We start from the raw sequence: 22,304 nt of genomic DNA, 5'->3' as shown, positions 1-22,304 counted from the left end.
CCCGCCTCCCGCCTCCCGCCTCTCGCCACTCGCCGCCCGCCCTCCGAGAACGCCGGGTCCTCCCATCGTCTAGTCTAAGCCAGTCTCTCCGCGCCCCGCCCTCCACCTTCCACCTCCCAACTGGCTCCACACCTGCTGTCTTCTTCCCCTGCTCCGCCTGGGACAGATAAGTCTTACTTAGGGCTCTTCTGTCTTTCCCCAGAGATGGAATAAGACCTGGCCTCTCTTTCCTAGCCTTGATAGCGTGGGCCTCTGGCTCTGCCGACATCCTCCGCACCTGTAGCAACACCGGCACCAGAGCCGACAGCATCCCTATCCAAGCCCGGACCAGCTCTCTCCTGGACCACCGCGGCATATGCCATTCTACAACCCACTCTCACAGAGCAGCGGGTTCATGCCTCTGTCTGGCTTAAAACCCTTTCTTAGCTGCCTGTTGACCTTAGAATGAAATCCAAAAGGCTGTTGCAGCTGTCTCCCCTTTAAGTTCACTTTCTACTACTTGCCCCTTCATTCATTACACTTGCAAATACTCGGGCTATTTGTTTCCCAAATGTGTCATGTTCATTCCTGCCTCAGGGCCTTTGCCCTTGCTAATAATCCCTTTGTCTAAAACACACTTACCCTGGGTGTTGTCATTCGGTTCTCAGTTTAGATGTCACCTCTTCAGAGACAACTATTTTCATCATCCTCTATAAGGAACCTCCCTCCAAATGCATTACAAATCAGCCTGTTTTAGTACATTCATAGCATTTATCTCTGATATTAGCCCGGTTTTTCTTTTTTTCCCCCAGGATAATTCACTGATTTAAACCAGGTTTTGGCAAACTGTGTGTGTGTGTGTGTGTGTGTGTGTGTGTGTGTTGGGGGACAGAGTCTCACTCTGTCGCCCAGGGTGGAGTGCAGTGGCACGATCTCAGCTTACTGCAACCTCCGCCTGCTGGGTTCAAGCGATTCTCCTGCTTCAGCCTTCGCAGTAGCTGGGACTACAGGCGCGTCCCACCACGCTCGGCTATTTTTGTATTTTTAGTAGAGATGGGGTTTCACCATGTTAGCCAGGATGGACTCGATATGCTGACCTCGTGATCCGCCCGCCTCGGCCTCCCAAAGTGCTGGGATTACAGGCATGAGCCACTGCGTCTGGCCAGCTTTTTCTATAAAGAGCCAGAGAGTAAATTGTAGGCTTTATGGGCCTTACAGTGTCTGTCTACTCAACTCTGCCATTGTAGCAGGAAAGCTGCCATATGTAAATGAATTAGTATGGTGAGATCAATAAAACTTTACAGACACTGGACTGAATTTCATGTAATTTTTTCCTGTAATAAAATATTCTTTTTCTTTTGCTTTTCCAACCATTAAAAAATGTAAAAACGGCCAGGCACAGTGGCTCATGCCTGTAATCTCAGCACTTTGGGAGGCCGAAGTGGGCAGATCACTTGAGGTCAGGAGTTCGAGACCAGCCTGACCAACATGGTGAAACCCTGTCCCTACCAAAAATACAAACACTAGACAGGTGTGGTGGTGGGGGCCTGTAATCCCAGCGACTCGGGAGGTTGAGGCAGGAGATCACTTGAACCTGGGAAGTGGAGGTTGCAGTGAGCCAAAATTGCACTCCAGCCTGGGCAACAGAGTGAGACTCTGTCTCAAAATAATAATAATAATAATAAAAACGTAAACAGCGTTTTACCTTTTTCTTTTTAAAAACTTTTTGTAGAGACAGGGTCTCACTATCTTGCCCAGGCTAGTCTCAAACTCCTGGGCTCAAGTGATCCTGTTGCCTCAGCCTCCCAAAGTGCTGGGATTACACTGCTATCACCGCCAGGTCTCTGCCTTAAAAAAAAAATATATATATATATACACACACACACACACACACACACACACACATATATATAAAATTATTTAATTATTAGCTCGCAGGTCATACAGAAACTGGCCACAGGAAGGTTTAGCCAAAGTTTGAGGAATTAGCCAAAGTTTGCTAATTCCTGGTTTAGAGGATAGATGATATACCCATATTGCCTAGCTTTGTAATCATGGCTCCTCTGTTTATTAATTGTGAACAAGTTACTTAACCTCTGTGTCTCAGTGTTTGCAACTGCACAATGGGAACACTACTATCTCATTTTTTTTTTTTCCAATCAAGATCAGTACAACTTACCTCATACTTTTATTGTTGTGGGGACCAAATGTGTTTTTTTTTTTTTTGAAACAAGAGTTTCGCTCTTGTTGCCCAGGAGGGAGTGCAGTGGCGCGACCTCAGCTCGTTGCAACCTCTGCCTCCCAGGTTCAAGCGATTCTCCTGACTCAGCCTCCCAAGTAGCTGGGATTACAGACGCCTGCCATCATGCCTAATTTTTTTTGTTTGTTTGTATTTTTAGTAGAGATGGGGTTTCACCATGTTGGTCAGGCTGGTTTTGAACTCCTGACCTCAAGTGATCTGCCCACCTCGGCCTCCCAAAGTGCTAGGATTATAGGCGTGAGCCACTGTGCCCAGCCGTATGTGTTAACTTTTATGAAGAACTTACAGACACTTAGAAAAGTGCCTGGCAGAGTAAACGCAGTGCAAGTGTTTTGCTATTATTTGTGTGTCTATTATCTGCCCTCCCCAGTTAGCGCATATGCCTCCAAACAGCAGAAATCTTGTTTTATTTACATGGCATAGAACTATGCTAAGCTCAATAAACATTTGTTAAATAGATGAGCACATACAGACCCCCTACGGGGAAGACAGGGTAGGAAGAGTCCCTGAGAGGAGTGCCCAGATAGGTAGGCCCCTGAAGAGGGAGAGTGGAGATTCAGTGGAGAAGGCAGGAAAAACAATCAAACAGGCTGGAAATGGAGCAACTACTCAGCAAGAATGATGCCCACACCTGAGGGCACCATTACCTGCGTTAGAAGCACCATTCCTGGATATCTCAGTCCCCAGATAGCTTAAAGTTTGCAAAAACTAGGAGACTGAAAGGACAGCTAGAGGGATGGAGGTCAAGCATAAGGAAGGACATTCAAGGTTGATGAGAGCAAGGAATGGCTGGGAAATCCTAGTGACTACCAGACCCTCTTCCCACCCTTTCAAGGACCCAACCAAATGATGAGAGGAGGCAGAGCCAGGCCCGATGGCTTTTATTTCTTTCAGTTATGCTTGCGGCTGGAGTGGGGACGGGGGAAGAGCCCATGGCCTGGACTCCCTGGAGACCAGGGCTGATGATACCAGCTGCCATAGGTGAGGTACCAGGCGAAGGTGCCCACTGCGGCACCCACCACCTTGTGAGTGTACTGGTGGAAATAGATGACAGTACAGAGCAGCAAGAAGTTCCAGAGGCCCAGCAGCAGCACGTTCAGCAGGAAGACAAGGCGCAGGGGGGCGCCAGCAGGCAGCCCATGGGCCAGGTACTTGGCGAACACAGCTGCTTCCTCTGCCATAAGCAGGCAGCAGAAGGTGAGCAGGAAGGTGTGGGAGGAGACCGTGTAGCCCCGCCACTGGTGGCCAGCCGCCAGGCAGCTGCGGCGGTCAGGCAGCTCGTGGAGCAGCAGACCCTGGGGCAGTGGCTCGAAGCAGGAGCCAGTCAGGTCCTCGATGAGCAGGAAGGCTCGGCCAGCTCCCCGCCACACGGCTGCTCCCACCACCAGTCGGCTCAGGTGTCTGGCAGTTACTGCCACGCGCCGTGTAGCCAGAAACACCACCAGCAACACAAAGCCCCCTAGGAAGGTGCATGTCCAGCCCCAGGCTGAATTCACAAATTTTCTGTGGGCAAAGAGGGGAGACTATTGAGACCCCAAGCGCCATCTCCCACCCTGGTCTGTGCTCCCATCACTGCACTCTCTCCAACCCTACACATCACCACTGGTTCTCTCCTTGCCGTACCCTTTACAGCCCCCAGTCATTTAAACTTTGCCATCTCCTTGGAGGACCGTTCAGCATTCCAGGGTACATATTTCCTCTTTAGTCCTGTTCCTGACTTCCCCTATACCCCAGGGTTCTGTTCCCTTCCCCCTCCCCTGACCTTCTCCTCAACCTCCTAGCCTATTTTTAGTGTTCAGACTGGCAGGAGGACAGAAGCCTGGAGAAGGGAGCTAGGATCCCAGAGTGCAGGGACCCAGCTCCCACAGCCTTGAGTGGACTCACATGTTGAAGAAGTTGCCGTGGCTGGCGAAGATAGTCCGAGGGTTGACATGGAACTGCAGAAGGGGCCCAAAGATGACCACTGCTGCCAGCCAGGCATGGTAGAGGCGCCGTAAGCAGGGGCTGCCCAGAAGGCGGGCGGCCTGTTCGCTTCCAAAGTACAGCAAGGCAGAGGCCACCCAGAGAAGCACCTTGACCAGGCAGCCCAGCAGTGCCCGGATTCGGGCCCCGGCCCCCAGCCCTGCCCCCACCACCGGCCCCCGCTCCATGTTCCCTCCCCTCCCCACTAGCTGCTTGCTCTGCTGGGCAGCTGAGGAGGGGCTGATGGGGCCCCCCCGGACAAGGATAGGCAGTGACAGGTGTGGCAGACACAAGGCAGAGCCCTGTTGGCAGCTGGCAGGCGGGGGAGAGGGGCGGGGGGCAGTAAGGGGCCAGGGTGGAGGTCTGCCACGTCAGCAGGGTCCTGGCCTCGGGTGTGTGGTAGCATGTGTCCTAACAGCAGTCTGTGTCCTTTCCTGTTAGTCCTGTGTCCTTGGCTCCAACCATGTTCCAGTTCATGTCTCAGGGCCAGCTGTTCAGGGCTATCCTTGTCCATAGTCTGCCAGGGTCTGCCAAAGTCCCTCTCCACCCACCCCTACTTTACCATTTGCTCCACAGGGAAATCAGAGGTCATGAAGATAAAACTAACCAAACCTTGAAAGTCGTTTTTTAAAAAAAGCTGTCAGTCTTATCATCAGTATGATCTAGCCCTTCTTCTGGGGTTCTGAGCACAAGACCCTACCAACAGCAGGATGCCACAAGGTGGCTGTGCACAGCACTGTGGCCACCTTAGGCCTTGGGAGGCAGATCAGCAGGGGTATCCACTTCAGTGCTCTGTGACCCCAGCAGCTTGGGTCTGCCTTAGTTCCTGTCTGGATTGAGGGTCTCTAAGGGACTAGTTTGGTCTAGGGCTGCTATGTAAACTGGCGGTTTCATCTGTTGATTACGTTGACCCTCAGATCCCTAAAGATTAGGTTTACTCCCAGGTGACAGGGGTAGAGGAGACCCTAAAAGGGCAATTGCCAGACAGGAGTCAGTTGAAACCTTAAGTTCCATCCTCCAACCAACTAGCCTGGACTTCAGGGCTCTCCATGCAAGCCTGCCATCCCAGTCTGACTGCTGAGGTGGCAGCAGCAGGGTAGAGAGCCACCTACCCACAGAGAGTGCCTGTTAGTCAGTAACTATTTCAAGATCACTTTTTCTTTCTTCCTCATTCCTCAAAACCAGTGGTGGGATTTCAGAGCACAGCGGAAGTAGTGGAAGGAATGAGCAAACAAGGACACCCGAGTTCTGGACCCAACTGTGTGACTTCAGGAAAACCAATGAACCCTCTTCAGTCCTCAGTAAATCAATTTCCTTTATAAATTGGTCAAGACAGATTGGATAATCAATTAGATTCTTTCCAGATCCTAAAGCCCATACCTTGGAATAGACCTTCAATGAACCCTATAAAAGAATTTTGAACTAGGCCGGGCACGGTGGCTCACACCTATAATCCCAGCACTTTGGGAGGCTGAGGCAGGTAGATTGCCTGAGGTCAGGAGTTCGAGACCAGCCTGGCCAACACAGTGAAACCCTATCTCTACTAAAAATAAAAAAATTAGCTGGGCGCGGTGGTGGGCGCCTGTAATCCCAGCTACTCTGGAGGCCGAGGCAGGAGAATCACTTGAATCCGGGAGGCGGAAGTTGCAGTGAGCCGAGATTATGCCATTGCACTCCAGCCTGGGCAACAGGAGTGAGACTCCGTCTTAAAAAAAAAAAAAAAAAAATTCCCTCCCCTCATTTTCATTTATTACAGTTTTATTATTTATTTTTTTGAGACAGTGTCTCATTCTTGCCCAGGCTGGAATACAGTGTGCTATCATGGCTCACTGCAGCCTCAAACTCCTGGGCTCAAGTGATCATCTGCTCTAGCCTCCTGAGTAGCTAGAACTACAGGAATGCATCACCATGCTTGGTTAATTTATTTTTTATTTTTTGGCCAGGTGTGGTAGCTCAGGCCTGTAATCCCAGCATTTTGGGACCAGCCTGAGGAACCATAGGAGCTTGGGACCACACTGAGCTGGTCTTACATAGTGAGACGCCATCTCTACAAAAATAAAAATAATTAGCTGGGCACAGTGGCACGTGCCTGTAATTCCAGCTATTTGGGAGGCTGAAATGGGAGGAACACTTGGGCCCAGAAGGTTGACACTGCAGTGAGTCGTGATGGCACCATTGCATTCCAAGCCTAAGCAACAGAGTGAGACCTTGTTTCAATATTTATTTTGTAGAGACAAAGTCTCACTAAGTTGACCAGGCTGGTCTTGACCTCCTGGCCTCAGGTGATCTTTCTGCCTTGGCCTCCCAAAGTGGTGGGATTACAGACATAAGCCACTATGCCTGGTCTCATTGTGGTTTTAAATAGTTGCAAAGGACATAATTTCTAGTGTATTATATACTGACATTTCAAAATAAAACCATTATATCACTGTTTCAAATGTATCCAATGAAATCTAAATACTACAGTGATTAGATACTTCACCATTATCCATTAAAAGACATGACAAGATTTTACATCAGAAATTATATTTCCATTCTACTCCCTCATATAATTTATCCTAATATGTTTTTACGCTTGAAAGTCTTTTATTGACCATTTATCACATTGCTCTGCAAGAAAAATAACTCAAAACATTTAATTTTTTGTTTGTTTGAGATAGAGTCTCACTCTGTCTTCCTGGCTGAAGTGCAGTGGCACGATCTTGGCTCACTGCAACCTCCGCCTCCCGGGTTCAAGCAATTCTCCTGCCTCAGCCTTCTGAGTAGCTGGGATTACAGGCTCCCACCACCACACCCAGCTTTTTTTTTTTTTGTATTTGTAGTAAAGATGCGGTTTCACCATGTTGGCCAGGCTGGTCTCAAACTCCTGACCTAGTGATTCGCCTGCCTCGGCCTCCCAAAGTGCTGGGATTACAGGCGTGAGCCACTGTGCCCGGCCAAAAAATTTAATTTTTTATAGTTTCTGGGCCCAGTGTGGTGGCTCACACCTGCAATTCCGGTCCTTTGGGAGACCATGGCAGGAGGATCACTTAAGCCCAGGAGTTCTAGACCAGCCTGAGCAACATGGTGAAACTTTGTCTATACAAAAATATACATAAATTAGCCAAGCATGGTGGCACCCACCCAGCTACTCAGGAGGCTGAGATGGGAAGATCACTTGAGCCCAGGAATTTGAGGTTGCAGTGAGCAGTGATCACACCACTGCACTCCAGCCTGGGCAACAGAGCAAGGCTCTCTCAAAAAATAAAAATAAATAAAATAGAAATTTCCTGTGACCATAAATCCCTAAGAGTTAATTTTTTTCCCCTATGGATTCTATTTTCATTATAACTGTTAGTAGTCTAAAATATATTATTAGTACATGAATACCTTAGTTTTTGGGGTTTTTTTGAGACAGGGTCACTTTCTGTCAGGAAAGTGAAACAGTCTTATTACTGACATGGAGAAAGTTTTAGTGGTCTCGGTAGAAGATTAAAACAGTCACAACATTCTCTTAAACCAAAGCCTAGTCCGGTGGCGTGATCGCAGCTCACGGCAGCCTTGACCTCCCCGGTTCAAGTGACCCTCCTCTCGCGGAGCTGGGACTACAGGTGCAGGTCACCAAGTTTGGCTAATTTTTAAATTTTTTTTAGAGACAGGGGTCTCACTATGTTGCCCAGGCTGGTCTTAAACTCCTGGACTCAAGTGATCCTCCTGTTTTGGCTAAAGTGCTGGGATTACAGAAGTGAGCCGCTGCACCTGTCCAGGAAAAGTTGTTGGAGGAAATTAAAAGGTACTACACTTCAGTGAACACATGAATGACACAAAAGTGAAATAGCCTTATTGCTGACATCAAGAAAGTTTTAGTGGTCTGGATAGAAGATCAAAGCAGCCACAACATTCCCTTAAACCAAAGCCTAATCCAGAGCAAGGCCCCGACTCTCTCTTTTTTTAAAGAGATAGGGTCTTGCTTAGTTGCCCAGCCTGGAGTGCAGTGGCATGATCATGTCTTACTGCAGTCTCAAACTCCTGAGCTCAAGCAATCCTCCTGCTCTGCCTCCTAAACAGCTGGGACTACATGTGCATGCCAACACTCACTATGTTGCCCACACTGGTCTCCAACCCTTGGCCTCAAGTGATCCTTCAATCTTGGCCTCCCAAAGTGCTGGGATTATAGGTGTGAGCTACTGAGCCCAGCCTATTCTCTTCAATACTATAAAGACTGAGAGTGATGAGGAAGCTAGCAGAGGCTGGTTCATAATGCTCAAGGAAAGAAGCCACCTCCATAACATAAAAATGCAAGGTGAAGCAGCGAGGGCTGATATAGAAGCTGCAGCAAGTTATCCAGAAGATCTAGCTAAGATCATTGATGAAGGTAGCTACACCAAACAACAGATTTTCAAAGCAAACAAAACAGTCTTCTATTGGAAGAAGATGCCATATAGGAGTTTCACAGCAAGAGAAAAGTCAGGGCTTGGCTACAGAGCCTCAAAGGACAGACTAACTCTTTTATTAGGAGATAATGCACCTGGTGATTTTAGGTGGAAACCAATTCTCATTTACCATTCTGAAAATCCTAGGGCCTTAGGAATTATGCTAAATGTATTCTGCTGTGCTCTATAAATAAAACAAAACCTGCATGACAGCACATATGTCTGCAGCATGGGTTACAGAATATTTTAAGCTCACTGTTAAGATCTACTCCTCAGAAATAAAGATTCCTTTCAAAATATTACTGCTCATTGACAATGCACCTGGTCACCTACAAACTCTGGAGATGTATAGGGAGATTAATGTTTTCATGCCTGCTAACACAACATCCATTCTGCAGCCCATGGATCAAGGAGTAATTGTGACTTGCAAGTCTTACTCTTTAAGAAATACATTGCGAACTCTGTCTCTACAAAAAATAACAAAAACGAGCCGGGTGTGGTGGTGTGCGCTGGTAGTCCCAGCTACTTGGGAGGCTGAGGTGGGAAGATCGCTTGAGTCGAGGGGGAAGCAGAGGTTGCAGTAAGCTGAGATCACACCACTGCACACCAGTCTGAGCGACACAGCAAGACCCTGTGTCAAGAAAAAAAAAAGAAAAAAAAATTAGATTTCATAAAACTGCAGCTGCCATAGTGATTCCTCTGATAGCTGTAGACAAAGTCAATTGGAAACCTTCTGGAAAGGATTCACCATTCCAGATGCCATTAAGAACACTCATGGCCAGGCACAGTGGCTTATGCCTATAATCCCAGCACTTTGGGAGGCTGAAGTGGGAGGATCGCTTGAGCCCAGGAGTTTGAGAGTAGCTCATGCAATAGGACAAAACCCCATCTTTACAAAAAACATAAAAATTAGCCAGGTGTAGTGGTGGGCACCTGTAGTCCCAGCTACTCAGGAGGCTGAGGTGGGAGGATTGCTTGAGCCAGGAGAGGTCCAGGCTGCAGTGAGCTGAGATCATGCCATTGCACTACAGCTTGGGTAACAGAGTGAGACCCTGTCTCAAAAAAAAAAAAAAAAAAAAAAAGAAAACAAATACAAAAAACCTTTTTTTTTTTTTTTTTTTCAGACGGCATCTCACTCTGTCGCCCAGGCTGGAGTGCAGTGGCGTGATCTCAGCTCACTGCAACTTTCGCCTCCCCGGTTCAAACGATTCTCCTGCCTCAGCCTCTGAGTAGCTGGGACTACAGGTGCCTGCCACCACACCTGGCTAATTTTTGTATTTGTAGTAGAGATGAGGTTTCACTATGTTGGCCAGGCTGGTCTTGAACTCCCGACCTCAGGTGATCCAACTGCCTTGGCCTCCCAAAGTGCTGGGATTACAAGCGTGAGCCACTATGCCCAGCCTAAAAACAATATAACCTATATGCACTGGGAAACCAACAAAATTGACTCGCCTTATGCAATATTCACTGTATTGCAGTGGTCTGGAAATTAACTCACAGTATCTCCTAGGTGCCTGTACAACAAACATTTTACATTATTTCGATAACATAAAATTGTATTGTAAATGCATCTCTTACTGAGAATGGATGGTCTATGGGGCTTTGATCTAATGAAGCTGTAAGGATACTAACAATTTGAATTTCTCTCTTAATTTGGTGCCCTGGAAGTAACACAGGTTCTGGGTGAGATGGATAGCACCTTGGGTAACTTTATCACTTGGTAGACAGGGACTGAAAAGGTGAGTGGGAAAGGAGATCTGGCATGGGAGCTTCACCCTAGGTAGATCAATTTGAGGAATGAGAACACAGAAGCCAAGGATCTGGACAATTTATTTATTTATTATTTATTTTTGAGACAGGGTCTCACTCTGTCACCTAGGCTGGAATACAGTGGCACAATCACCACTCACTGCAGCCTCGACCTCCTGGGCTCAGGTGATCCTCCCACCTCTGCCTCCTGAGTAGCTAGGACTACAAGCACGCGCCACATCTGGCTTTTTTATTTTTTTGAGACAGAGTTTTGCTCTTGTTGCCCAAGCTGGAGTGCAATGGCATGATCTCGGCTCACTGCACTAGGCTCACCTCTGCTCCTGGGTTCAAGTGATTCTCCTGCCTCAGCCTCCCAAGTAGCTGAGATTACAGGCACACACCACCACGCCCGGCTAGTTTTTTTGTATTTTTAGTAGAGATGGGGTTTCACCATGTTGGCCAGGCTGGTCCCAAACACCTGACTTCAGGTGATCCACATACCTCAGCCTCCCAAAATGCTAGGATTACAGGCGTAAGCCACCGTGCCCGGCTCACTTTTTGTGTTTTTTGTGGAGATGGGGTTTTGCCATGTTGCCCAGGCTGGTCTCAAACTCCTGGGCTCAAGCGATCCATGAGCTTTGGCTTCCCAAAGTGCTAGGATTACAGGTGTGAGCCACCACGCCTAGCCTGTTTATTCTTTTAAAACTGCCTATTTTGCCATGCAATAGGTACCCTTGCTGTGAAAGCCTGTGAACATCCCTGGGTATGTGTACTATCATTTAAAAACTGCCTTAGAGGGCACGAAATGTTGTCGGGGAAGATCTATTCAGAGCTGAGTGTGAGCTCTAGCCCTCTCCCTGACTATCGGTTTGCTCTGGGGTATGAGGTTGAGTGTGAGGCGCCCACTGGGGCCTGGCATCAGGGCTGACTTGCTTCTCTCAGGCTCTGTGTTCATGGGCTACCTCTTCCAAAGACTGCACAGCTCCAGGCCCGGCTTCAGAGCAGAGGTGATGTGGTATTATCAGGCTCTAATGGAAAGTGTGCTCTCTCGATATCTACTTGCAGGGAAGCTTCTGAAATTGGTGAGGGAGCACCTGTTGCAAGGCTCAGTGAACAAATGGTTTTGGTATTTCCCTTTTTCATGGGGCACCAGAAGGGTATTTTCTCCTACACAGGATCGCATCTGAAGACTCTGTTGAAACTGTGTTTTCCCGAAGTGAGATGGAAGATCTCAGATAGGAAAGAGACAGTGAGAGAGAGAGAGACAGACACTGAGCCAGGTTCCCACGCAGTTTATTGAGGGAGCCAAAGCCAGTGAGAGGACAAAGGAGTCCTACTTCAACCTACTTCCTTAAAGCTGTGTGCCTCGAGCATGAAGGGACCTTCTCAGAGGGCAGGACCTGCCCTATGAGGGGCCACACAGAGCCCTGTGGAGACTCCTACCTCTCATACCACAGCCCGTCCTACCCCAAAGACCCAGACATAAGAGCAGACATAATCCCCACCCCAGGAGGGTGCTGAGGAAACACCCTTACCCATGCCCCTCCCCTAGAGACCTCAGGAAGAAAGGCCAGGACACCTGTCCTGTGTTTGGCCAGTTGAATCCTCAACGTGAAGACCTGAGCAACAGGCCTGGCTGACAGGTCTGTTCAGATGTGGCCTCAGACATCTACTCTAGAATCCAACCCCTAACATTCAAACATGATTAAAAACACCCAGGATACTTCTCTTGCTGGCAGAGGCCACACCCCAGATAATGGCAGTCCTGCCAAACTCTGGCCAGAGATAGGGACCCAGGCTGACTGGGTGTGAGCATGTAAGACCACTCTGCCCCATGGGGAGGATCTTCCAGGGCTCAGCTGAGGCTCAGAGCCCAGGCTTCTGTTTCTCCCCATCCAATGCCAGTGATTCCTCCAAACATTCCCCACAAGGGAGAAAGGGAGGAGGAGGCAGAGAGCTTATCAAGAGGTTTACCCTGTATGGGGCTGGAGGTCAGATCTACTGGGGTGAGGAAAAGGCTGTAGAGGAGTGGGGCACTGGGGCAGGGGCGCTGGCACATTCCTCGGATTCTGGCATGTCATCCTGGAAGTACTCAGCCTGGCGGTACTGCCACAGACGCAGGTTCCCGTCCCACTGCAGGGCAGAGGGTGGCAAGTAGTCAGGAGGTGCTGCCCCCACCCCAAGTCCAAGCCCCAGACATGTGCCAGCACCCCCAACCCTTGCAACCTCACCGAACTGCTGACAATCTTCTCTTCAAAGGGGTGCCAACTGACATCACGCACACAGGCCTTGTGGTTCGTCAGCTTCTTCACAATGTGGCCACTGAGAAGGTCGTACACTGTCCAGGACAGGCAAGAGTGGAGAGGGACCACCACAAGACCTCTAAACTATCCCTCACCTCCCTCTGAGTAGCACCACTGACCTCTCAGGCAACTTCCCATGTTCCCATGGGAGCAAAGCCCACACGAGCAGACTGTGTTATTTCTGCTTCTATCCCTGTTCCTTTCCCTACCTTGGGTTGAGGGTATGGTTTGTGTGGGTGTGGGTATTTCTGGCCCTTAGCTAAATTTCATAGGGGCTACAGTTAAGAAAATGCAATGGCTTTAAAGATTTTAGTAAGACATGGAAGGCACCACAAAAGTGAACACCAAGCTGTCTGGGGGAGTGTGTACCTGCTGCACCTTGTCTGGACAGGGTGCATCTTTCTTTTGTTATGGGTCTGTGAGTGTCTCTCTGGGGATAGCACTGCCTTAGACTCCTTATATCTGCAGCTGTGCTTGTGGTTTTTTTCTTTCCTTTTCTTTTTCTTTTTTTTTTTTGAGACGGAGTCTCGCTCTTATTGCCCAGGCTGGAGTGCAGTGGCACGGTCTCGGCTCACTGCAACCTCTGCCTCCCGGGTTCAAGTGATTCTCCTGCCTCAGCCTCCCAAGTAGCTTGTGATTACCGGCGCCTGCCATCACCCCTGGCTAATTTTTGTATTTTTAATAGAGACGGGGCTTCACCATGTTGGCCAGGCTGGTCTCAAACCCCTAAGCTCAGGCGATTGCCTGCCTCAGCCTCCCAAAGTGCTAGGATTACAGGTGTGAGTCACTGTGCCCAACCTTTTTTTTTTTTGAGACAGTTTCTCACTCTGTCACCCAGGCTGAAGTGCGGTGGCACAATCATGGCTCACTGCAGGCTCGACCTCCTGGGCTCAGGTGATTCTCCCACCCTAGCTTCCCAAGTAGCTAGGGCTACAGGCCTGTGCCACCACATCCAGCCATTTTTTGTAGAGAAGAGGTTTCTCCATGTTGCCCTGGCTGGTCTCAAACTCCTGGGCTCAAGCGATCTGCCCTCATTGGCTTCCCAAAGCACTGGGATTATAGGCATGAGCCACTGCGCCCAGCTTATTTCTTTCTGTGCTTTTCTGCTTCAGTGATTGCATGTCCCTTTACTACTTGCTACCACCTTCCTGTGTCATTTTGTCACTGTTCCCTCCTACCTTTCATCTGCAACCTCTTTCCTTGACTGGCTGAAAAACAGAACCAACTATATTTTTGGCAATCTATTATATTTACTGTCTAGAATTCTATGTTCCTTTTCTTAATTTAAAACACTGAAAAATAGAATGGTTTCTATTTCTCTGTTTAAGCCTCCAAGCTAAGTTAGATTTTACCTGTAGCTGTCACTGGGCTTTTTTAAGGTGGTCACTGGTCGTTATAGGTGGAACGGCAAGGAGTCATTCCTGCCCTTCCTGAGGCCCCCTGTTCTGACACAGTCCTTACCAACCACTTTGCCGGTGGAGCAGCCACTATAGATGAACTGCTGGCCGGTGCTATGAATGGGGGAGAACCGGCAGCGGATGAGGGTGTGCAGCACTCCGTGGCCCCGGTAGGTCATCAAGGAGCTGTCCCCTGGGAGCTTCAGCTTCCGCCAGGCTGGGTAGGGATGCAGAGTAAGCCCTAGGTTAGGGAATCTGCTTTGGGATTGTTTCGTACCAGCAGTCCTGAGCAAGGATCGATGCCCAGAGACAAATGCCTTTCCAACCTTCAAGTGGTGGCTCTTTCTCCACCTAATAGTCAGTGGACAGTCTCCAATATGGCCCTGCTGGTTAATCATTATACTCAAATACTTCGGTATTGGTGGATTCTGAGTGACCCCCACCCAGGCCCCAATCCTAGGAACCTCTGGCCATTCCATTTGTGATTTAGCAAATAAAGAGTTAATGCCTGGTAAAGAGGCTGAGGGGGAGATCCTCCAGGGCTCCAAGGCTACAGACAAATCCACTGTGCCTGTACCTCCATTCTTACCTTTTTTGGGCACTTGCTGCCAGCGATAGTCCCAGTTTTGCTGTGTGGCAGCCTGGCGTGAGGCTTCCATGCCTTCCCGGCTGGAAAAGCGTCGGATATCCCAGAGTTTGATGGTCTGGTCTTTAGAGTTGGAGATGAGATATCGAGCATCACCCTGTGAATTCAAAGGTGGATAGTGAAGCATCAGAGCTTGCAAATGTCGGCGCCTGTCAGTCTAGTTCCTGTTCTCTAGTTGAGTGGAAGAACTCTGGCCTCTGGTTTTGCTTGCCTCTCTTCATCCAGGCGAACTCATTTTCAGTGTTCTGCCTCAGATCCTACCACCTGGCTAGGTTTTTCTTTCCTTGCCCAGGGTACTGGCTGGCTTTTCTATTCCAGCCTGAATCAGACTGTCTTTCATTTTTCATTTTTTAATTTTTTTTTTGAGATGGAGTCTTGCTCTAGCGTCACCCAGGCTGGAATGCAGTGGTGCGATCTCAGCTCACTGCAAGCTCCGCCTCCCAGGTTCACGCCATTCTCCTGCCTCAGCCTCTCGGGTAGATAGGACTATAGGCACCCACCACCATGCCCAGCTAATTTTTTTGTATTTTTAGTAGAGATGGGGTTTCACCGTGTTAGCCAGGATGGTCTCAATCTCCTGACCTCGTGATCCACCCGCCTCAGCCTCCCAAAGTACTCGGATTACAGGCGTGAGCCACAGCGCTCAGCCTTAACGTTTTTTTTTTTTTTAAATAAATAGAGACGAGGTCTCGCTAGGTTTCACAGGCTGGTCCGGAACTCCTGAGCTCAAGTGATCCTTCCACCTTGGCCTCCCAAAGTGCTAGGATTACAGGTGTGAGCCACCATACCTGGCCGGTATTCAATTTTTCTTGTATGGAAAGCCCTGCCTTGCTCCTTGAGGACTGGTGAGTACAGATGGAATTCATGTTCCCTGGCTTGAGCCCCTTCCCTAAACTCCAACTCTTACAAACCTTGGTCAATAAGGAGCTTGTTAAATTCCCACACCAGTCCACTTTCATGCCCTCCTGGGCAACCAGAACCTTAATGGTCTGGCTGTGCAGTCCTGCCTCCTGGCCCACCTTGCTGTCAATGAAGGTGATGCCATCCTGGTGTCCAGCCAGTGCACCCACAGGCTTGGGGTCATCCTCCCGCATGGTGCGTCGATCCCACACTTTGCAGATGGCATCGTCTCCCCCAGAGAACAGGATTTGGGAGCTTATATCAGCAAAGGCCACTGCATTCACGTCATCCTCATGGGACTCAATCTAGGCGAAAAGGAGGCCAGTATATAAGACCTCTTTCTAGGTCTCATAATAAGCCAAAGACCAGGAAACAGAGGCTCTCTCTCAGGAGCCATACCTGAAGGGTGCGCCGGTTCTGTTCTCGGTCAAAGACATACAGGCAGCCATCATTGGCCCTGAAAGGGAAGGGATAAAGGAGGGTCCTGGAGCCATGATCGAGAGGACCAATATGGTATATGCTCTAGAGAGTTCCACTGAGAAATCCTGCTCTGGGTCAAGTCCTTTGCTCTTTTTATATAGGAAGTCGGGGAAAAGTTAGCTGTGTTTCAAGGAGGCTTGACACCTCCCATCTTGTGCTGGGAAAATGGAGAGCAAGGGGTGAAGCAACCTGTAAATCCTGACCTTGGAGAAGGTCTGGTTGTTCTCTGCAGCTGCCAGTGCCATCTGTGTAACAGCAGAGCTCATCTCTGGCAGAACCCCCATCTTGTTATTGAGGGAAACATACCCCATAAGCACTCACCCTCCTAGTACTTCTCGTCCATCTGAGGACACAGCAATGGAGAAGACAGCAAAGCGACGCTCATCTGGCCTGAAAGCAAAGAAGGAGCTGGGTTAAGTGGACTTCCCTTCAGCTTTTGTTAATCTACATAGAATCTGACAATGGTTGTGAGGCACATCCCCAGGGGAAAAAAGAAGTCTGGCTAACATGTACCACAATGCAGATCCTCAGTGAGAACCCAGAAATCATCCCGCAAGCATCTATTTTACCCAGTCCTCTGGCTGACAAGATGGTGCTTCCCTCCCAGGAATGCACACAGACCCATCAGTATACTTTTTCCCCTAAGCAGAACTTCCAACTCAAGAGGCTTGCTCCTGAAGAGCTTCCCTTGAGAAGTTTCTGATGAGTCCGACCAGAAAGGGAAGCCAGTACCTGAGATCCAGGGCAGTGTGTGTATCTCCCTCACCATAGATATTGCAGATATGAACTAAGAGAAGCAAAAAAACAAGAATCTTTCAGGGATGGGGGAAGGAGAGTGGAAGTGAAGCTAGGGAAGAGGTCAAACAGAGGACAAGGGTACTGGAGCACTTTGGGAGTGATTTTCCCAGGACAAAGTGAGGGATCCTGGCTCAGAGGGGACAGGCACATGGAAACCTCAGGTCCCAGGCTGGAGAGTCAGTGGAAGCCTGGTGCATACTCACTGTAATCAGACCAGCTGGAGTAGAGGAAGTGGTTCCCATCGGGTGTGAAGGCCACATCCAAGACGCTCCAGCCTACGTCGCGGGCCTTGATGCTCTTGAATTTACGGAAACGGCCATACCGGCAGTCATACAGTCGGATTGTCTGGTCTGTATAAGTAGAGATCAGGCAGAATTATGGAACACTTTCCTTGTAACTTTCCTAGATTAGATGTCTCCCACTCAGTGTACTTGTGGAGTCTTCCCTTTATCATGGGAAACATGCTCTGACTAAGCATCCTTAAGCCAGGTCTGAGCTCCCCATCTGTGGCTTTCTAGCCTCAGTCAGGGGGAACATTCCATGTCCCAGGAAAAGGCAGTTTATAGGACCAGGGTCTGGTACCTTGGCAAGCAGACATGAATATTTGACCATCTTTGCTGTAGATGCCACAGAAAGCCTTCTGAGAGTAGCTATCAGTGAAGCCCAGATCATTGGGCAAGAAGCTAGGGAAGGAGAGAGAAAGTGAGGGTAAGCGGTGCTCAGGATAAGGAGTGTCCCAATTAGCAAAATCCTAACAAAGCTGGAATATCAGAACAGTCATTCTTCCCTTTTGGCTGTGAGTGCAATCCCGTCTTTCAATCATTCCACCATCCTCTAAATTTCTACAATTTTCTACACTTTTCCACTTTGCTTACTCTCAAAGTTTCAACCCCATTTAACCTAACCTTTAATATCTCTGAGGCTCCTTTAACACCTACCCCTTCAAAGTTTAGGAGATAAGACCTATCTGGCCCTTAGAGTCTCTTCACCGAGCCCCATACTCACTGAGATATCACTCGAGACTGTTCTCCAAGGGAGAAGCTTCCCCGGTGGCAGAGGCCCCGTTCTCTCTAAATGGAAGGGATTGGGGAATATTGCTAGCAGAAATAGAGGGCCACTTCAGCCATATCAAACCCCCTCCTCCAAAGACATTGCTGTTGTTATAGAAACGGACACAACACAGAACTCCAATGGGGGCTGGTTAACTCTCCAGCCCCAGCCCTTGAGGCTTCTTTCTTGGAAAGTTGACTTCCTTTTTCTCTGGGGCTGGCAGAGATTCTGGCTGCTTTGGCAGGCCTGCTGCCAGGCTGGGAGGTGGAGAGGCCTACCTGGTGCAACATTCGAGGAAAGCTGTGCTCCTGGGCGGCCCGCCTAAGCCCCAGCTGCCCTGTGGCCAGTTCCACTTGTGTCTTGATCTCATTGCATTCCAGCTCCCGGGTGTCAGGGGTAGCATCCACTGTGAGTACCAAGTAGAAGTTTCATCCTAGGTCTTCCAGCCTCAGAGGACAGTTAGCAGAACTGTACCCAAGCCCACCCCTGTGGCTGAATATACTGGGGCTGTAAGGACTCCTTATTCCTTAAATTATCGTACCTTCTTTCAATGTAATCTATCATTCAAAATATCACTAAAAGGTTTTCCAGTAAAAGTCTTCCAACATTAGTGACTTTTCCTCTTACCGGGTGGGTTGTATCGATCCCCAAGACGACCATCCCAAGCTCTGTCATTCTCTTCCTCTGAGTCCAAGAGGGCCTGAATGAATTGTAAATTTGCTGCACCTCCTCCCTGCACCAACCTCACTTGGCCTCTGTGGAGAGACCCCCATTATAAAGGAGGGGACTTCTTCCCCCAAACCAACCAAATTCAGAGTAAATGGCTATCTAGCTCTTAGACCACTTGGTACTCATTTTGAGGTTGGAGGCTGATTAGACCTTGGCTGTTATTTTTTGGTCTCCTATAAAACACAGTAGGAAAGTGAGTCTTACTCTTACAGCAAGAGTAAGACCAACATGCTGTGGACGTGACCTACTAAGTTGACCTCCCAGAGAGCTAAACATTCTAACTGCATTTCCTTAGAGCAAGAGCAAGACTATTACGCTGTGGACATGACCTACTAAGTTGACCTCTCAACGAGCTGAACATTCTCACAGCATTTCCTTCTGAGCCTCTGCCTGAGAAGTCCACCACAGAAGACAATATTCTAAGCTGGGTGTGGTGGTGTGTGTAACTGTAGTCTTAGCTAACTGGGAGGCAAGGATTGTTTGAGCCCAGGAGTTGCGGGCTGTGGTGTGCACTGTGATCACACCTGTGAATAGACTGTTCTCCAGACTGGGGAACACAGTGAGCCCTGTCTATGTCTACTAAAAACAACACAAAACACAAAACACAAACAAAAAAGAATACAATATTCTGATGGGACCCCTAAGCTCATCTTCTCCTCAAAGAGCCATAAGCAAAGAAAGTAAGCCAGCTGCACTCTTTTCCAGTCAATTCCAGGTGGTCTCTCCCTTCAAGGCATTCTTTCCTCAAGAACAAGTCAGAGTCAGGGCAAATTAAACTTGTTTTTCAAGTAAATCCAAGTGACCTCATCGAAGTGGCCTCGTATCACGTGTCAACTGACTTACCAAAAAGTTCAACACTCCCTTTCCATCTCTTTACCCCGTATATCACTGCTTTCCCACCAGGAACCTCCCCCCACCCTTTTTTTTTTCAAACTTACTTGGAAAATAGATTATATTTGTGTAGTCACAGAGAGAGGCTCCCCTGAATAGCCTCTCAAACACATGAGCAGGTCCTCTTGGTGACCCTCCCTAGGTAAGAACCACTCTTACTGGGTATGAAGCTGAGTGCCATGGGTGCCCAGCAGGGAAAGGCTGTTCCGCTCAAACAGAACAGCTGTCCTGAGTGAATCCTATTTCCTAACCTCTGTAGTTTTCCTGCCTGGAGATGGGATCAAGGCACTGTGGTAGCACCTGGTAGGGTCACACCAGAGGGTAAGTTACCTGCGGAGGAGATAGGCCAGTACCTGGGCCAGATCCACATCTTCATCCTCTTCTTCCTCTTCCTCACTCCGACGCAGGCCAGCCCCTCTTCGGGACAAGCCCTCGGAGGGGTCTCCGGACCCGGATCCTGCACTGCTGCTGTTCCGTGATCCCATCTTCTGGTCACAGCATCCTTAGGTACTGTGCGAGGGCTCCGCCTGTCACCTCCTTGGGTTTGGTGAAAGCAAAGCGTGCTCTAGAAATACCAGGGTCTCCTGAGACGGGGTAGTAGCTATCTCTAGGAGGGTGACCCTTCCTCGGGGCTGAGATCCCTTTGCTTTAGCCTATGCCAACTACCAAGGCGTCGGGAACACAAACCTTCCCCAATCCTGTGAAGCAAAGAAAGCAAGAGTGAACCGTAGTGCGCTACCCTAGCTCACCAACTGAAGAAAGATTTGTTTTCTACACCAAACTCACCTATCGCAGTCCCTGGACAGGGGAGCGGGAGGGGTGTTGGGCGGTGTAGGATTCCCAGGTAACCTCTCTGACAGACCAATCGAAATCCCTCGCGGAAGAAAGCGCTTCACTAGCTTATCTCATCTAACCAATGAGAAGCCTTACGACTCAAAGACCCTCGGCACCCCCCCTTACCGACCAATCAGAGCGCCTCCTTACGAAAGCCGGCAGCAATAACAACCAATGAAAATAGAATTTGGCCTAACACCCCTCCTTCCTTGCCTCACGCCCACGTGGTGCGCCGGGGGTGTGTACGCCAAGAGGGGGAGGAAGCCGAGAAGCACCTCCCACTGAAGCCGGCGGTTACTGCCCCACGAGAGACCACCCACCAGCCAGGAGCGGTCGCAGGACCCGCAGCGGCGCGAGGCCTTGTTTACACCGACTGCAGCCACTGCGTTGGCCAACCGCTGCTCCGTCACGCGCCTGGCTCGTCACGCATCTCGCGGCTTCCCGGCCGGCGGGCTGCAAACGTCACACGACGGCCCCGCCCCCTTGGCCCGCCAACTGGACAGCGGAGCGCGATGATTGATAGGTAAGCGGGAGAATGCGCGAGGGGCCTGAGGGGAGGAGAAAGTGCTCACCCGAAGAGGGCTGTTAGCTCTTGTTGGGGAGGAGTAAGTGGGAACTGACAACTTCCTGGATCAGAGACAGCCGAACTAGACGTAATGGCTGAGAGGCGGGGCTTAAAAAAGAAACGATTGGTGGTTCGCTACCGAGAGGTATTTTAGCAAGGGATACAATTTACTGTCGGTCCCTAAAGATCATTTGGCATCGCACTTTTCAGACAGTGCCCAGGGGCTTCCTCTTTAAGCCCACTGCTTCCCCCGTCGAGCTGGAGCCGTTCTCCTGTCGCTGGCTGCAGCTCCAGTCGGTCCTGCCCTAAGGAGTGCTCGGCGTCCCAGTAGGCCTCCACACCGTCCTTCCGGGCTTAGCTTTTCGAAGCCTTGCTCTTGAGACGGCCTCCTTTTAGACCTCCCTTTATCTGCTCGGCAATTTTTTAAGACAATCCCTGGCCTTCTGCCGCGGTCTTTGCAGACGTTCCCTAATACACGCATCTTTCTCTCAAAGCTTTTCCGGTTCCGCTGTCCATTTAGACGCTCCCTTGGCCCTCCGGGATTTGCAGACCTTCCCTAGACCCTCTGTCCTCACAGTGCCTTTCCCTCCCCGGCCGTGAGTCCAGGGTGCGCGCGCGCCGCCTCCTGCCCCCTCCTGCCCCCTCTTGCGGGTTTATGAGTAACAAGCATGAGTCCAAGGCCGGGACTTGCCATATCTCTGAACCTCGGCCTGGCTGGGTGGGGAAGTGTGTTGGGTTGAATGACCTTGCTGTCTCCGGCTCAGAGGCCCAGGGTCCGAGCTGAACTTCAGTCCCCGCAGCCTGCACTCCCTTGGGAAAGCTGCGAGCTTCCCTGCGCCCGCTCCTGAGGGCAGCGATGGGAGCGAGGGCTCGTGGCCCTCTTGGGCCCTTCTGGGGTCTCTCCCAGTGAGGGCGAGGGTTTGGCCAGCTTTCGGGCGACGTCTTCTAGTCTCCAGACCCGGAGGCCTGAGCTTGTCACCAGGGCTAGCTTTGATGGGCCCTGCGCTTAGAAGGGTCCTGAATGCTTGGTTTAATGTTCTACTGTTAACGGTCTTGAAATTATCAATAATTTCAAAGCAAGTGCCTGGCATTTTCAACTTGCACTGGACTCCACTGATTATGTAGGCGGTCTGTAGGCAGTATGCTGGGCGCCCATCCTCTATTGCCAGATTACTTACTATCTGTGCTTTAACGTTTATTGAGACTTTAAGATTCCGTGGTTTCTGGGTTATCCAGCCTGGAAAATCGGGATCGTTATTTATTGATTGATTTTACCTGCATTCTCTCAGAATGTTACGGAATCATTTTTTAAAACATTGGCCGGGCGCGGGGGCTCACCCCTGTAATCC

General features: G+C 49.7%; 4 protein-coding genes across 10 annotated transcripts in view; 1 reads left to right on the top strand and 3 right to left on the bottom strand.

Moving 5' to 3' along the window:
• Window positions 1-362, bottom strand: part of PSME1 (proteasome (prosome, macropain) activator subunit 1 (PA28 alpha)) — a 3,328-nt gene extending 2,966 nt beyond the window's left edge. Inside the window, exon 1 of the mRNA XM_011971027.1 lies at window positions 278-362. Within this exon, the coding sequence (XP_011826417.1) occupies window positions 278-362 (85 nt within the window). The remainder of the gene's footprint in view (window positions 1-277) is intronic.
• Window positions 363-3,103: 2,741 nt separating this feature from the next.
• On the bottom strand, window positions 3,104-4,676 carry FITM1 (fat storage-inducing transmembrane protein 1). The gene is made up of 2 exons (XM_011970950.1): window positions 4,124-4,676; window positions 3,104-3,742 (listed from the first exon to the last, which is right to left on the bottom strand). The coding sequence occupies exons 1-2, from the start codon at window positions 4,387-4,389 to the stop codon at window positions 3,130-3,132; spliced, it is 879 nt and encodes a 292-aa protein (XP_011826340.1). The 5' UTR covers window positions 4,390-4,676; the 3' UTR covers window positions 3,104-3,129.
• Window positions 4,677-11,639: 6,963 nt separating this feature from the next.
• Window positions 11,640-21,559, bottom strand: DCAF11 (DDB1 and CUL4 associated factor 11). Of its 7 annotated transcripts, none has more exons than XM_011970940.1 (15): window positions 20,343-21,559; window positions 19,887-20,254; window positions 18,564-18,691; window positions 18,215-18,342; window positions 17,892-17,956; window positions 17,469-17,569; window positions 17,090-17,236; window positions 16,821-16,875; window positions 16,410-16,478; window positions 16,008-16,065; window positions 15,728-15,913; window positions 14,652-14,805; window positions 14,127-14,279; window positions 12,594-12,700; window positions 11,640-12,495 (listed from the first exon to the last, which is right to left on the bottom strand). In XM_011970940.1, exons 2-15 carry the CDS (start codon window positions 20,039-20,041, stop codon window positions 12,361-12,363), a joined length of 1,641 nt encoding a protein of 546 aa, XP_011826330.1. In that variant the 5' UTR covers window positions 20,042-20,254; window positions 20,343-21,559; the 3' UTR covers window positions 11,640-12,360. The 7 variants fall into 7 exon arrangements, with proteins under 7 accessions (XP_011826330.1, XP_011826331.1, XP_011826332.1 ...); XM_011970941.1 differs by having other exon boundaries at window positions 19,887-20,093; window positions 20,711-21,008; XM_011970942.1 differs by having other exon boundaries at window positions 19,887-20,093; window positions 20,244-20,351.
• The window catches only part of NRL (neural retina leucine zipper), a 38,047-nt gene continuing 36,363 nt past the window's right edge, over window positions 20,621-22,304 (top strand). Inside the window, exon 1 of the mRNA XM_011971026.1 lies at window positions 20,621-20,913. The gene's annotated coding sequence lies outside the window, so the exon portion shown is untranslated. The remainder of the gene's footprint in view (window positions 20,914-22,304) is intronic.

This window comes from Mandrillus leucophaeus, unplaced genomic scaffold (assembly GCF_000951045.1).
Source record: "Mandrillus leucophaeus isolate KB7577 unplaced genomic scaffold, Mleu.le_1.0 Scaffold980, whole genome shotgun sequence".
In the NCBI taxonomy this organism is placed as follows: Eukaryota; Metazoa; Chordata; class Mammalia; order Primates; family Cercopithecidae; genus Mandrillus; species Mandrillus leucophaeus.
This window is presented reverse-complemented; position numbering and strand designations above follow the sequence as displayed.

What these genes read in the sequence shown, in the direction of transcription:
- FITM1 (XM_011970950.1), bottom strand. Translation starts at nt 4,389, where the DNA reads ATGGAGCGGGGGCCGGTGGTGGGGGCAGGGCTGGGGGCCGGGGCCCGA. An exon ending in CACGGCAACTTCTTCAACAT is followed by an intron (nt 3,743 to 4,123) that starts GTGAGTCCACTC and finishes CTTTGCCCACAG; the next exon opens with AAAATTTGTGAATTCAGCCT.
- DCAF11 (XM_011970940.1), bottom strand. Translation starts at nt 20,041, where the DNA reads ATGGGATCACGGAACAGCAGCAGTGCAGGATCCGGGTCCGGAGACCCC. An exon ending in CTCCAGCTGGTCTGATTACA is followed by an intron (nt 16,876 to 17,089) that starts GTGAGTATGCAC and finishes TGCTTCTCTTAG; the next exon opens with TTCATATCTGCAATATCTAT. An exon ending in TCACCTTCATTGACAGCAAG is followed by an intron (nt 14,806 to 15,727) that starts GTGGGCCAGGAG and finishes TTGAATTCACAG; the next exon opens with GGTGATGCTCGATATCTCAT.